Here is a 15,325-nt window from a genome sequence, read left to right as displayed (position 1 = left end):
ACCCCTTCGGACAATTTGCAGCACCCACCTGTCCGAAGTGACTGTATGCCAGTGGGAGAGGTGATGGCGAACCCTGCCTCCCACAGGCGTCACATGGGCCTGAAAGCTCGGACTAGGAAGGTTTTGAGGCGGGGGCTGCTGAGGGAGGTGTGGACTGGCCTCGCCGCTGGCCCCGACCACCGCCACGGCGGTTCCCACGGCCGCCACCGCGTTGCTGAACATTCTGCGGCGCGTGGCTGACGGTCCGTGGTGGGGCGCCCCTTCCGTGGCCACGAAAGGAGCGAAAGGCACCCGATTGCTGGCGTGGGGCCGCAAGGCCCAAGGACTTGGCCGTGGCCCTGGAGTCCTTAAAACGTTCCAGCGCATGGTCTGCCTTGTCGCCGAAGAGGCGACGGCCATCAAACGGCATGTCCAGGAGAGCTCATATGTCCAGTCCTGATGAGACTGGCAATCACGTGCCAGAGGGTCCTCGGACCCCTCCCACTGCTCCTCGTCACCCGGCTCCTGGAGACCAGGATTAACAGCCAGGGCCTCCTCGTGGAGATAGAATTCTCCGAAGGCCGACGAAATCGGCGCCCAGCGGCGCCCCTCCGACGCCTGAGGCGGACCGTAGGAAGCATTGGGGTCGGCAACCACTACGGCTGCCGGGGACGACACCTGAAGGGACGTCGCCGGTGAGGTCGTAGGGTCGACCGGCAAAGTCCCGGATCCGGAGCCGGATCCAGCGAGGTCGCACGGCGCCGGGACCGAAGTCGCCAGCGGCGCCGGGGCCGAAGCACCCGACGTCGTCGGGGCCGAAGCGCCCGACCCGGAAGGACCTCCAGACGGAGCCGATCGGCCCGAAGGCGCCACGGGAACCGACTGAGGAGGGAGGGCCCTCATGGCCATGAGGTACCTCTCGACCTCCTCCTGCGACGCGCCGTGCCCAGGGACCCGAAGGTGTGGGGCAGGCGGCGACGCTTGCGACTCCCGCGGAGCCGCGTGGGCGGTGTCGCCCGAGTCCCCGGTCGCATCGTGCGAGCGACGGGGCGGGTCGGAGGACCGATGGTGTCGCTCCGACCTCTCATGCCTCTTACCTGAGGACTTGGAACCAGACGATCGGTGACCACTCCCGGAACGTCGATGACTCCGACCTCGCGACCTGTCCCTCGACCTCCCGTGGGACCGGGACCGGGACCTGGAGCGGCGCGGGGCCGACTGCCTCAGCTCGAGACGCTTGCGGGACCGCTCCCGCCTAGCCTTCGACGTCAGGGCCCGGCAGTCGTCACAGGTTCGATCGTCGTGGTCGAGGCCTAAGCACTTCAGGCACCGGCGATGGGGGTCCGTGACCGACATGAGTCGGCCGCACTTCGAGCAAGGCTTGAACCCGGGCATCCCTGGCACCGATAGTCGAGAATCGACTAAGTAGAGGATCAAAAAGATCAAAAAAGTTTTCAGTCAAAAAGTGACTGGGGGTAGAGCTTCTTCCGGATCTGCGCTAGCTGGCGCGGAAAAAAGAAGAACTGACGTCAGCGCGCATGGGCGCCGTCTATATACTCCGATGACGTCATCCCGGCGCTCACGACGCCGACGACGGACGCGGAGCCGCAGACGACGCCTACCAGCGCGCAGGGGTATTGCTACGCAAAAATTTCCGGATCCAGTCTGACGCCTGGGGATATTCTAAGGTAAGGAATCTATCACTAACGTGTCTCTTTCAGATGCTCACTCATTCAACGCGCTGATGAACAAGTTACTTACTTTTGTTAACGCTCTTTCCGGTAGAATCTGACTGCAGGCTCCTCACTTTAGAACAGATATCCAAATATCCAAGCAATACCTCCTAAGGTGGTGGGTCTGTGAACTGGCTCAAACCAAAATGTCTTGCAGAACCAAAAGAGCAAAATGCACATCTCAGAGGAACCAACTGTCCAGACAATAGTGCTTTGTAAACATAAGGTGAGATACCCACGTAACCACCTGGCAAATGTCCACAAAAGGCACTGCACGTGCCAAAGCAGTGGTAGCAGCCTGGGCTCTGTTGAAACGAGCATGCAAGCCTTTGGGTGGATACTTTAGGCAAAAGCATAGCAGATCTTAATGCAGAGCAGGATCCAGTGCAAGATGGTACTTTTCTGCACTGCTGTACTTAGCTGCACTAAATCCGATGAAGAACTTGTTATCCACTTGATAGTCTTTGGTACGATGGATGCAGAAGCTGAGAGTCTGTTTCAGATCCAGCCGAAGTAGTCACTCCTCCTCCTCCTTAGAAGGGTGAGGTGGAGCAAAGAACGTTGGATTGGTGATAGTCTGTCAGATGTGAAAGGGAGTCTTTAATTTCTTTGCTTCTCCCGCCCTGTTTTGAATGGTGGGACTAGGGGTCTTTGCAGTTCAGCTGTCTCAGGAGGGCGGTTAGGCTTGTTTACTTCTCTATTTTGTACATCTCATTCCTGTGGGCTCCTTAGTCTTTTCACTATGATGCTGCTCTTCCTCTGTTGGGTGTGGTGAGGCTAGTATTGTCACTAACTGTTCCTGTTCTATGTTATCTGACTATTGCTACTTTGTCTCTGTGTTAAGCCCACTGGCTTTTGTGTCTTATTTTATTGGTTTGTTTTGCTGTGTGAAAAAACGTATTAACAATATTTAATAAAAATAAATACGTGGAAAGGAGTCACCACCACCATTGGCAAAAAAGAACCAGCTTGTCTGGGTATAAAGTAGTGTAAAGGGATTAAACCTAAAGCTCACTCACTCTGTGCGGACATTGCGGCAACCAGGATGGCTGTTTTGAGAGTGGTAACCTGAGTGCAGCTGTGCATATGTTCAAACAGAGAACACATAAGAAAAATCAAAACTAAATTCTAATCCTACTAGGGCATAATAAAAGGAAAAGGTGGAAACAAATGTAGCAACCCTTTAAGATACCTCAATCTGTATTTGTAAAGCGCACTACATACCCGTGAGGGTCTCAAGGTGCAGGGGGGGCTGCTACTGATCGAAGAGCCAGGTCTTGAGAAGTCTTCTAAAGGTCAGCAGGTCCTGGGTCTGTCATAGGCTCGTAGGGAGAGCGTTCCAGGTCTTTGCGGCGAGGTAGGAAAAGGATCTGCCACCGGCGGTGGTTTTCCGGATACGAGAAACTGTGGCGAGGGCGAGGGTGGCGGAGCGGAGGCTGCGGGTGGGGGTGTGGAAGCTGAGTCGGTCGTGGAGGTATGTGGGTCCGGTGTTGTGTAGTGCTTTGTGTGCGCGGATGAGGAGTTTGAAGGTGATCCTCTTGCTGACGGGGAGCCAGTGTAGGCCTCACAGGTGGGGTGTGATGTGGCTGCGTCGGGGGACGTTGAGGATCAGTCGTGCCGAGACGTTCTGGATTCGTTGTAGTCGTCTCAGGAGCTTGGTTGTTGTTCCTGAGTAGAGGGCGTTCCCGTAGTCGAGTTTGCTGGTGATGAGGGCATGGGTGACGGGTTTTCTCGTGTCGGGAGGGATCCATTTGAAGATCTTATGAAGCATTCGGAGGGTGTTGAAGCAGGAAGCGGAGACGGCGTTGACTTGCTTGGTCATGGAGAGGGCGGAGTCGAGGATGAACCCCAGGTTGCATGCGTGGTTGGTGGGTTCCGGGGCTGTGCCTAACTATGTGGGGCACCAGGAGTCGTCCCAGGCTGATGGGGTGGGTCCGAGGATGAGGACCTCCATCTTGTCTGAATTCAGCTTCAGTCTGCTGTCCTTCATCCAGTCGGCGACGGCCTTCATTCCTCTGTGGAGGTTGGCTTTGGCGGTGTGGGGGTCTTCGGTGAGGGATATGATCAGCTGGGTGTCGTCGGCGTAGGAGATGATGTTGAGGTTATGTTGTCGCGCGACGTGGGCGAGCGGTGCCATGTAGATATTGAACAGCGTTGGGCTGAGGGAGGATCCCTGTGGGACGCAGCAGATCTCGGTGGTTTTTGAGCGGAAAGGTGGGAGGCGGACGCTCTGGGTTCTGCCGGAGAGCAAGGATATGGTCCAGGCCAGGGCCTTCTCTTGGATTACGGCGCCCTGGAGGCGTGCTGATAGGGTGCGGTGGCAGACCGTGTCGAAGGCTGCTGATCGGTCCAGGAGGATGAGGGCGGCTGTTTCTCCTTTGTCCATCAGGATCCTGATGTCGGTAGCGCCAATGAGGGCGGTCTCAGTGCTGTGGTTGCTGCGGAAATCGGATTCGGAAGGGTCCAGGATGTTCGAGGTAGCGGGTTAGCTGTTTGTTGACAATCTTCTCTGTTACTTTTGCCAGGAACCGGAGCAGGGAGATGGGCCGGAAGTTTGAGGTCCTTGGGGTCTGCCTTGGGTTTCTTCAGTAGGGCGTTGATCTCGGCGTGCGTCCAGCTTTCCGGGAAGGTTGCTGTCTCGAAGGAGATGTTGATTGTTTTCCGGAGGTGGGGCGCGATGGTTGGGCTGGCTTTGTTGAAAACGTGGTGAGGGCAGGGGTCGGATGGGGATCCGGAGTGGATGGAGTTATGTTTTTGATGGTGTCTTCGTCGCTGACGGACGTTGGACCACGCGTTTGGAGGTCGCAGGGGTGGTGGTCTCGGTTGTGGGTGCGGGGTTGTCGGGGTTGAAGCTGTTGTGGATGTTGGTGATCTTGCGGTGAAAGAAGGTGGCCAGGGAGTCGCACAGGTCTTGTGATGGTGGAATGTCGTTGGTGTTGGAGAATTCTTGCACGATGCTGAAGAGCTCTTTGGTGTTGTGTGCGTTGTTGTCTAGGCGGTCCTCTTGGCGGTCCTGATGAGTTGGTGGTGTCTGCGGGTGGCGCTTTTGTGGGCTGTGTGGCTGTCTGGTGAGCGGTCGCGGAGCCATTTCTTCTCCAGCTTCCGGCAGGTGTTCTTGGGGGTACGGAGGTCTTCGGTGAACCAGGCGGCTTTCTTATTGGTGTGGTCACAACCGATGACGAACTAATAGGGCTGGTCTGGAAAACGTAAAAAGCCTGATATAGTTAAAAGGTACCCTTTAATTGTACCCACAGGAATGCCTTCCTGGGCTAGGGGCAACACAAACAATAACATCTTGGACAGCTTGGAATGGAGAGGGTCTACCTGCTTGGTTGCGGGTCGCCTGACTGCCAGAATGACATCTATGATCTCAGGAGGAAGGTCAAAGGCAATCAACAGCTGCAGTTTAATCTCCAAGCATGGAGGTGGGGCATGCGTAGTTTGGGGTGCAGGACCCTGCCCTACTGCTGCAACAGGAGACCCTCCCTCAGGGTCACCTGACTGGAGGACAGATGATCAATCCCAGGAGTGCTAGATACCACACTCTCCATGCTCAATATGGAGCCACTAGCATGACTTGGGAGCGCATACAGGAGCCCCGAAGTTCACTCCAAGCAGAATGCCTCTCACAGTGAGAGCAGTTTTGGAAGCTTCAGCTTGCAGAAGTGCTGACATTCATTGTGCATTCTCAGAAAAACCACCACAAATGCCAATGCTGATGGACAGTTTCTGAACAATTAAACCGGTGCATAAGCTACAAGTCAATATACACCTTTACTAGTCAATAGTGTTTATTATTAGAACCATATTTTAAGTCCACTTTTTTCTTTTAAACAATACACATCTTTATATACAAAAAACACCGCAATGAACATTTCGAAAAGGAAGAAAATTGGAAAAGGAATTTCGCCAGATCACACAATGACCACCACCACAATTTAGCTTGTCACAACATTTACATTCATACTTCAGCAATCATACCACATTCCTCATTCATCAACACCTTTCATCACACATACATGCTTCTACCACCTCTACACTATTGAATAGTAACAGTGTATATTGACTTGTAGCTTATACGCTGGTTTAATTGTTCAGAAACTGTCCATCAGTGTTGGCATTTGTGGTTGTTTTTCTGCTAAAGGGCTCAGCCTTACTGATAAGAGCCGTACCCCATTATTGTTCCTTCATTGTGCATTTTCAGCGCTAGCGAATAGATCAAGCCCAGGTTCTCCCCATTTGTGGAGGAAACTAGTGCCACCTTCGGATGTAACCGCCACTCATAATACACAAGGTGTTGATTGCTGAGTTGCTCCACCCTTGCGTTCTAAGATCCTGCAGATCTTGCACCATCAGTAAGATACCCTGGCTTTTTAGTCACGTCCAGAGGAGCAGGATTCACCGCACCACCTCACCCTGCTTATTGCAGCACCAAATGCTGGAGGTGTAGTCTGTGAATACTTGAACCTGCCTCCCTTTGACTCATGCCAGAAAGGTTCTCAACGCCACACGGATGGCACATTGCTCCAACTAACTGATATAGAGCTGGGTTACAGATCTATACCTCTCTCTGGTGAGCAGCCTCCTTCCCAGAAGTGATACATTGGTTACCAGTGTCAACTCTGAGTGGGGAAGGTACAGAGTCTGCCACTGACCCAATCACAGTCCAGTAGCCACCATTGCAGATCTTTTGTAGTCTCCTTCAAACTGCACTAGCTCGGAGAGATCCCCTCTGGTGTTGTTCCTAGTGGGAATTCATAGCCCACCGCAGAGTCGGCATATGCCACCAGCCGTGCATGACCAGCATGATATGGAGGCCATCAGTCCCAAAGTACTCAGCATCATCCTCACTTAAACCCAGAACAGAGGCTGAAACATCAGGGTCTTATAGCCCAAAGACCTGCCCTCTCCATTTCGGACCGTGTTCAGAACGTCTCTGATAAAAGGGAGCATCTGAAGGATTCGGGTGTGACTTTGGCATGTTTACCCCAATGGTGTTAAGAAGTTCGCTGCAGTCTGGAGGAGGTGGTTGACAACTGCCAGAGGTGAGCCCGTCTTCAGCATCCAGTTGTCGAGGTAGGGGAAGCTTAGGACCACTAACCTTCGAAGGTAAACTCTGACCACCACCATCCCTTTCATGAATACGCAAGGGGCGCTGGTGAGGCCAAAAGGGAACACAGCAAACTGGATATGTTCCTGGCTCACGTGAATTGCAGATGTCAACTAGGCCAGAGTGAGCATCTTGTACTTATTCTTTTGCAGAACGGCATTGAGGGGGCGATGATCTAGAACAGGACGAAGACCTCTGTCATTCTTTGATCCCACGAAGTAGCAGGAGTGACCATTGCTGATGCCAGGGCTCTCTCTATGGCCCCTTTGTTCAGAAGGGACTGTATTTCCTGCTACAACATGGACAGGTGCTCCTCGATCAGCTGTCCTGAATGGCATAGCACCAATGAACAATTTGCAGGATCCAACTGACTGAAGTGACTGCTTGCAACCTTAGGAGAAAATGCAAGATCTTAACTCTAAGATGAGGAATTTATGTCTTTAAGAAACAGTAAAGACATTTTACGGCAGCTGGAGGAGCGGGGGACAGGGTTGCCCACTACCCAAGTTGTCTGTGGAACCATGGCTTCAGCTACAAAATGACTGGGAAACGAGCTGGACTGGTTGTGTAGGTTGATGAAGAGGATATTGATAGCCCCTATGGGAGGAGGCGAAACTGCTGGTGAAACGGTCATACCAGAGCAGTAAGACCCAAGGACCGTGCTGTTGCCCTGCTGTCTTTAAAATGCTCATGGGCCAAATCTGCCTTCTCACCAAATATGCGAGAGGCATTGAAGGGCATGAGCATTAATGAGGACTGTTCATACCTGGAGAAGCCCCTAGCCCTCATCCAGGGATGTCGTTTGATTGCTACAATGGTGCCTGCTTCCTGGCCTAGACAGTAAGTAGTATACAGCCCAGAGCACAACACAAACTTTGCCGCTTCACAGCCCTCTTTGATAGCCTGGTTAAGTGAGAGCCAGAGGACTTTGGGTAAGGCAGGCAAAACCTGGACTACTGATTCCCAAGCTAGGCAAGACTGGTAGAAGAAAATGTGAGCTTGCCAAAGGTTTCAATGCACTTTAATACTGACTTTCCGGTGGGGTAGTAGGAAACGCATTTTGGTTAATTCTACAGGTGGACACTTGCACCACTAGGCTTTTCAGGGTTTGGTGTTGCTCAGAAAAGCTGTGTTGCCTAGAGCAGGGAGATGGCGGTGAGCAATTTCTCAGCTTACTGGAGGCCCAGAACATTGTTTCGCCCACACTCCTAGTAATGTATCCATCAGGGCCTTATGAAAGGGCAATAAAAGCTATGTGTGTTTTTGACCTTGTTGTGAGATGTCGGTCAGTACATTTGTTTTTACCTCCATGATTGGTAGCTAACCGAAGCCGCCCTTCGCATCAACAGTGTCAAGGAGGCACATTCCTCAGTATAAGGAGGAGCAACCAATCCAGTGCCAGAAAATATATATCCACACCTCTGGCACTCTGTAATTGCACATACCAACCGTCATCATTAAATTGAGGTACTCATCCCCATCGTCATATTGGTCATTATCTCAGCCTGTTCTGAACAGTTTGTTAGATGGGTAACTTGAAACTCTCCCAGGAGGTAAGGGCAATGAGTATGATGGGTTGTCAGAACGCTACAGCCCAGTCGGCTCTTGGAACAGCCTCACTTGAGAGTGAAACAAGTTTAGCTCTGAATCAGAGAGCACAATCAGTTCTGCCTTTTCTTCTGGCAGCAATGTTTGAGGGTCCAACGCAGGTTGTGGAGCCATGGTCGAACTCGGCACGAAAGCCAGTGTAAAACCCACAGCAGATTCAGAGGTTCAAGTTGATGCCGAGGGCTGGCCTGCCAGCAGAATTGTAGTGGGAGGTCTTTGTGGTTCCTTGGGGTGCAGAGGTGCGCCAGAGAGAGTTGGTAAAGTGCCAAAAGTATGCAGCATGGCTTCACAGAAACCCTCACTCTGCTGCAATGCAGCAGTGGGCTTGGAAATTTGATTTACCTTGGGAGGGGAGTCGGCTACAAAGGAGACAGAGCTCTGACGCAGGACCGAGAAGCACGATGATACCGTTGCACTTTCTCTGGCATTCGAGAGTGATGCGGTTTAGACTTCTTGTGGTTCTTTATAGACTTACTCTATGACTTCGACTGCAACTATCTGCCTCCGGAATGACATTGGGAGCAAGGAACCAAACCTTACTTTTGACCTGGAATGGCATTGGCTCTTCCTGTGTTTGGCGATACAGAGCTTTACCTGAAGGTCCCAGATGGCCTTCAGGTTCACATAAGCACAATTGCAACAGACCTTGGAGTAGTGTTCTAACCCAGAGCACCAAAAGCAAACCTTATAGGGATCTTTCACAGAAATCTGTTTGCTACAGTCTCTACAAGGTTTGAACGGCGCAGTTTTAAGAGGTGACATTTCCCATGCATACTGGTAAATATATTAAAATTTGTCTCGTCAAAAACAAAAGGTAGTTCTGGATCCACATCTAGTTGTGCAAAAAGAAAGGAACTGATGTCAGTGGACAAGGGTGGTGCTTAAACATGCCTCCACACATCATTTCCAGAGAGGAATGACATTGACGTGGAGCTGCAAGACATCACCTATTGGCACGCAGGTGTTTTGCTGAAAAGTTTACAGATCCAGTTTGATGCCTGAGAGAATATTCAACAGATGAGGAATCTGCATTTAGAAAAGTGTGTTTCAAGCAAAGGGCAGAAAACCAATGTTAATTTCATGTAAAGAAAGGTGCAAGCTGGACTAATATGCCTATTTGTTGCCTACTGCGTGCACAAACTAGATAGAATTAAACAAATGTTGAAACGTTTACAGTTAACTGGACGCAATGCAAATTGTGTTTGTGAAACGATTTGCACCACGACTTTGACTGCAACTCGTAGCTTTCTCTCTCCATGCACCACGTTGCGACTCCACTCACACTATAAAATATAAGAAAGTTGAGAAATACTCATGATTTTCAAATTATACACTTAGCTCATTAATGCTACCAAGAGAACCAACACCTTATGTTTAGAATTCAGCTCCACTTACTTTCTATAGCCAGGTAAATTTTGCGTTCTCCTTCTTTTGGCTCCTTGCCTGGAGGAAAGTATGTGCCTCTGATGGTGATAGCTGCTTCAGAATATTCACTGATTCTCTGCAATGCTTCTTTAGAAGTTACCTTCCACCGAGCAGTCTGAAGAAGAAAGATTTGTAGAAACCTAATGTGAAATATGCAGATACCTAGGAATACTGTGCTGTTTCAATTAGTCTAACACATTCAAAAACATGTTTTTAAAACCTTCAACTAGGAACATATGATTGCTCTGGCTATTTGAAAGCAAAGTTAAAATAATATGTGGCACTTGGTATAAAAAACCCTTGATGTTAATATAATAAAAATATCATTGTATGAGAAAGATTATTTATAATACAAGGTTGAGTCCATGCTTTCGGGTTAGGCATCAGTGCTGCAGGCCATTTAAAATTCAAGCAAATATTTCAATTTCTCCTAGTTTACACTATTAACAGACTTCAATGTTACAAGAGAAATTTCTGTGGGCAGAACACTTCAATTAAGCTTTATGTGGCAGGTTTGTTACTCCTATGTTCAGCTAAGCACTCTTTAAAGTTTGCAATGTGTCTTTCATTATATATGTGATGACTGAACTGTTTACAGAGGGGCTATCTGGAGAATTCTTAGTTTTCATCTATGCACAAAGTTTGCAGATTTAATATTGCTCAGACAAGTTTGAAAATTATTTTATTTCACTTATTTTCTGAAATATTTCAGGAGGCTGTAAATTCATGCTTTCCTTTCCGATTGTATTTATGCATATTTATTTTGCATTTTGAGAGTAAATTGAGTCATAAAATGGTACATTTACACATTTATTTAACTGATAAATTTGTACTCATAGTTAGATGCCTATCACGTTTTAACAAATTAGGAAACCAAAAATAACAAAACACTACACCCACAGGTAAATATTATATACAAATGTATGTTAAGCTATGCCTGTATTTAAGGACATCTCATCCCATTTTTCACCTCCCCATGCTGTCCATGTGCTCAACCGTTTGGCCTGAAATAATAAAGGACAGCACGAAGAGCCCCTTACAAGAAGCAACATTTTCTGTATTATTCTGCAATTGAAAACAAATACAGACAGGAAACACATTGTTTTCGGTCTGTATTTATCTGTAAAAATCTGTAAAAACTGAAAACTGGGAGCTTTATTTAAAAATTAAGCCTCATGCTCTCTCTCCCCACATCACAGGGACCCTCGTCTGGGCATACCCTGCCAACATAGGGCGCACAAAAAAAACACAAGGAGATGATGGACGGAGCTCTGAAACTTCCAGACACTCTCCCCCCCCCCCCCCCCCAGTCACAGATCTGTATTGAATCCATCCTCGTTCTTTAGCTCACTTAGCCACCCCAGTTCAGACCCAGCCATATGCAAATCAGTTGGCAGGGTATCACTAGACATGGGTCCCTTCCTCACTTTGCCACTGGATTCATGCTAGCCTCTGATGAGGGGTATTACCCTAAACCTGTCCCAGGATGATTGTTTCCGGTCCAGGGAAGACCTGGCTTGGCAGTTCGGGTTGGACTGTTCCCATAGGGAACAGGGTCAAGACCGATTTACATGTGGCTGGGTCTGAACTGGGGTGATGAAGTGAGCTAAAGATGATGGGTTCAACCCAAATCTGTGACTGGGGGTGAGGGTCTGAATGGTTTCAGCGCTCAGTCCATCACCTCTTTGTATTTGCGGAGATACTTTGCGGCAGCAGCCTAAACTGCAGATCCTGCGCAGTCTCCTACGAAACCTGGATGACATTGTACAGGTTTCCTTGGTGTTTGGCCCACTGACACTTCGGATCCCACTGCAGAGCCTGCATATGTCACCTGGCTAAGTGGACAAGGATACAGGAGGCAAACAGGCCATGAAGCCTCAGAGCAGCTCTCACCAAGATCCAGGACCGCGGCTGAAACCTTGGGATCATAGCTGAAATTACCTGGACTACTTGTGGCAGAGGAAAGGCCCTGAACTAAGCAGTGTCCAAGACAGCTCCTATGGAAGGAAGTCTTTGGGAAGGAGTCCGGAGTGACTTGTGCATATGGGGGTTCTTGGTCAAGATGCCAAAGTTACTACTTGTGTAACGATATATCTGTAAGAGACATTAGTTAGTGATAGATTCCTTACCTTAGAATATCCCCAGGCATCAGACTGGATCCGGAAAGTGTTGCGTAGCAGTACCCTTGCGCGTCGGTAGGCGTCGTCTGCGGCTCCGCGTCAGTCGTCGGCACCGTGATGACGTCGTCTGAGTACTTAGACGCCGCCTCCGCGTGCTGACGTCAGTTCTTAGCCACAGCTTTTCCGCGCCAGAAGCGCAGAGCCATGACAAAAACCGACACTGGTGCCAAGAAACTAGGGCCCTGAAAGGGGATGACCTTAACCCTAGATATCGGTTCGCAGAACGGGGAGGATGGGTGGGTCGGTAAGGAATCTATCACTAACTAATGTCTCTTACAGATATATCGTTACACAAGTAGTAACTTGTGCATCTGAAAGAGACACGTTAGTGATAGATTCCTTACCTTAGAATAGATACCCCAGCAATACCATCCCCGTGGTGGTGGGTCTGCGAACCAATAATTACACCAGAAAGTCCTGGAGAACGGAGCGGCCAAAGTAGCCGTCCCTCCGGACTTGACTGTCCATGCAGTAGTGCCTAGCAAACGTGTGCAGCGAGGCCCACGTAGCTGCCTGGCAAATGTCCTGCAAGGGCACACCTCGGCCCAAGGCAGTTGTAGTGGCCGTGGCTCGAGTGGAATGAGCCCTCAGCCCAACAGGAGGTTCCTTCTTAGCCAAGGAGTAACACGCCTGGATGCACATGATGATCCATCGAGAAATGGTCCTTTTGTGCACCGCTTTCCCTTTCTTAGCGCCCGCGTACCTGACAAAGAGTTGATCATCCACCCGGAACTGGCGTGTGCGATCCAGATAAAACGAGAGCGCACGTTTTGGGTCCAGACGGTGGAGCCTCTCCTTCTCTCTCGAGGGGTGCGGAGGCGGAAAGAAGGTGGGCAAAGTGATGGACTGCCCAATGTGGAAGGCCGTGACCACCTTTGGCAAGAAGGAGGGCCTAGTCCTCAAAACAACCTTGTCCGGATGGACTGAAAGGAAAGGAGGCTTACAAGAGAGGGCCTGGAGCCCACTCACTCTCCTGGCAGAGGTGATGGCTACCAGGAAGGCAGTCTTCAAAGAAAGAAGGCAAAGTGGACAGTTATGAAGTGGCTCAAAGGGAGCGCACATCAGAAACGTTAGAACCAGGTTCAAGTCCCACTGAGGCATCACGAAAGGAACAGGAGGAAAGGTATGAGTGATGCCTTTCAGAAATCTGTTAACAATAGGGGACTTGAACAAAGAAGGTTGGTCAGGCAGCCTCAGAAAGGCTGAAAGATAGCCCTTGATAGTGCCCAGAGCAGAGCCCTGCTGGGCAAGAGAAAGAAGGAAGAGAAGAACCTCAGAGAGAGGGGCATTGAGGGGATCCACAGCCTTTGCTGTGCACCATGCCACAAATCTGTTCCACCTGCAGGCGTATACCGTTTTTGTGGAGGGACGCCTGGCTGCCAGAATGATGTTGCAAACTTCAGGAGGCAAGTCAAATGGCCTCAACTGTCGCCGCTCAATCTCCAAGCATGGAGGTGGAGACTGGACAGGTTCGGGTGGAGGACCGTCCCCTGCTGCTGCGACAGAAGGTCCTCCTGAAGAGGCAGACGAATCGGGGGATCGACTGACATGCTGAGTAGCTCGGGATACCAGTACCTTCGAGCCCAGTCCGGAGCCACAAGGATGACTTGTGCCCGGTCGTGCTTGATCTTCTTCAGCACTCTGGGCAGAAGAGGTATAGGCGGAAAGGCGTACAACAGACCGCAGCTCCACTCGCGACGAAAAGCGTCTCCGAGCGAGTGCCGCCTTGGAAATTCCAACGCGCAGAACTGATGACATTGCGCGTTCTCTTCGGTGGCGAATAGATCTAACCAAGGCTCTCCCCATCGCAGAAAGAGGCCTTGCGCCACATCAGAGTTCAGACGCCATTCGTGATCCATCGAGCACCGACGGCTGAGTTCGTCCGCCCTGGCGTTCAGAGAACCTGCCAGGTGTTGAACCACCAGAGTCACGCCCTGATGTTCCAGCCATTGCCAGAGACGCAGAGCCTCCTGGCAAAGGGTCCACGACCCCACTCCGCCTTGTTTGTTGCAGTACCACATGGCGGTGGTGTTGTCGGTGAACACCTGCACTGCACTCCCTCGGACAGACGGGAGGAATGCTTTCAGTGCCAGACGAATCGCCCGCAGCTCCAACAGGTTGATATGGAGCCGGGACTCCGCCGGAGACCAGAGTCCTCTGATCTCCGCCTCTCCCAAGTGGCCTCCCCAGCCCTGGAGGGACGCGTCCGTCACAACTACTTGCTCCAGTTGGGGAAGGGAGAGGGATCTGCCGTTGACCCAATCACGGTCCGTGAGCCACCACTGCAGCTGACTCGCAGTGCCCTCCGAGATCAGGACATGGTCGGACAGGTTGCCCCGGTGCTGGGCCCACTGAAACTTCAGGTCCCACTGCAGAGCCCGCATCCACCACCGTGCGTACTGCACCAGAAGGATGCAGGAGGCCATCCGCCCCAGAAGCCGCAGCGTCAACCTGACCGAAACCCGGGATATCGGCCGAAAGACCGGAATCAGAGCCTGTATATCCCGGACCCGCTGTTCGGGCGGGTAAACCCGAAACTGCGCCGAGTCGAGAACCGCTCCGATGAAAAGGAGCTTCTGAGAGGGGCACAGGTGTGACTTCGGCACATTGATGGAAAATCCCAGCTGGTGCAGGAGATCCGCCGTAGTCTGGAGGTGGCTGACGACTGCCTGGGGCGAGCCCGCCTTCAACAACCAATCGTCTAGGTAGGGGAAGACTGAGACCCCCAACCTGCGCAGATGAGCTGCGACCACCGTCATCACCTTCGTGAACACCCGTGGGGCGCTGGTAAGGCCGAAGGGGAGCACGGTAAACTGAAAGTGCTCGAGGCCTACCGTGAACCGCAGGTAACGCCGGTGGGCCGGCAGGACGGGGATGTGGAAATATGCGTCCTGCAAGTCCAACGCTACCATCCAGTCTCCCGGGTCGAGGGCAGCCAAGACCTGAGCCAGTGTCAGCATTTTGAACTTCTCCTTCCGGAGGAAGCCGTTGACGTTCCTCAGATCCAAGATAGGGCGCAGGCCCCCTTTGCCCTTCTTGGGCACCAGGAAGTAGTGGGAGTAACAACCACGTCCTACTTCTGGCCCAGGAACGCGCTCGATGGCCCCCTTGGCCAAGAGGGCCGAAACTTCCTCCTGCAGGAGCCGCAAGTGATCCCCCGATACGCGGTGGTGTTGTGGTGGCATGGCTTGAGGGGTCGTCTCGAAGGGGAGGGAGTAGCCCCTTCGGACGATCTGCAGCACCCACCTGTCCGAAGTGACTGTGCGCCAGTGAGAGTGGTGATGGCGAAC

The 15,325-nt window shown here is 51.4% G+C and overlaps 1 protein-coding gene across 1 annotated transcript in view; it reads right to left on the bottom strand.

Moving 5' to 3' along the window:
• Positions 1-15,325, bottom strand: part of DDX46 (DEAD-box helicase 46) — a 970,300-nt gene that overhangs the window by 35,794 nt on the left and 919,181 nt on the right. The window contains exon 21 of the mRNA XM_086931496.1: positions 9,826-9,970. Within this exon, the coding sequence (XP_086787622.1) occupies positions 9,826-9,970 (145 nt within the window). The remainder of the gene's footprint in view (positions 1-9,825; positions 9,971-15,325) is intronic.

The sequence above is a fragment of the Lissotriton vulgaris genome, chromosome 7 (assembly GCF_964263255.1).
Source record: "Lissotriton vulgaris chromosome 7, aLisVul1.2, whole genome shotgun sequence".
Classification (NCBI taxonomy): Eukaryota; Metazoa; Chordata; class Amphibia; order Caudata; family Salamandridae; genus Lissotriton; species Lissotriton vulgaris.
This window is presented reverse-complemented; position numbering and strand designations above follow the sequence as displayed.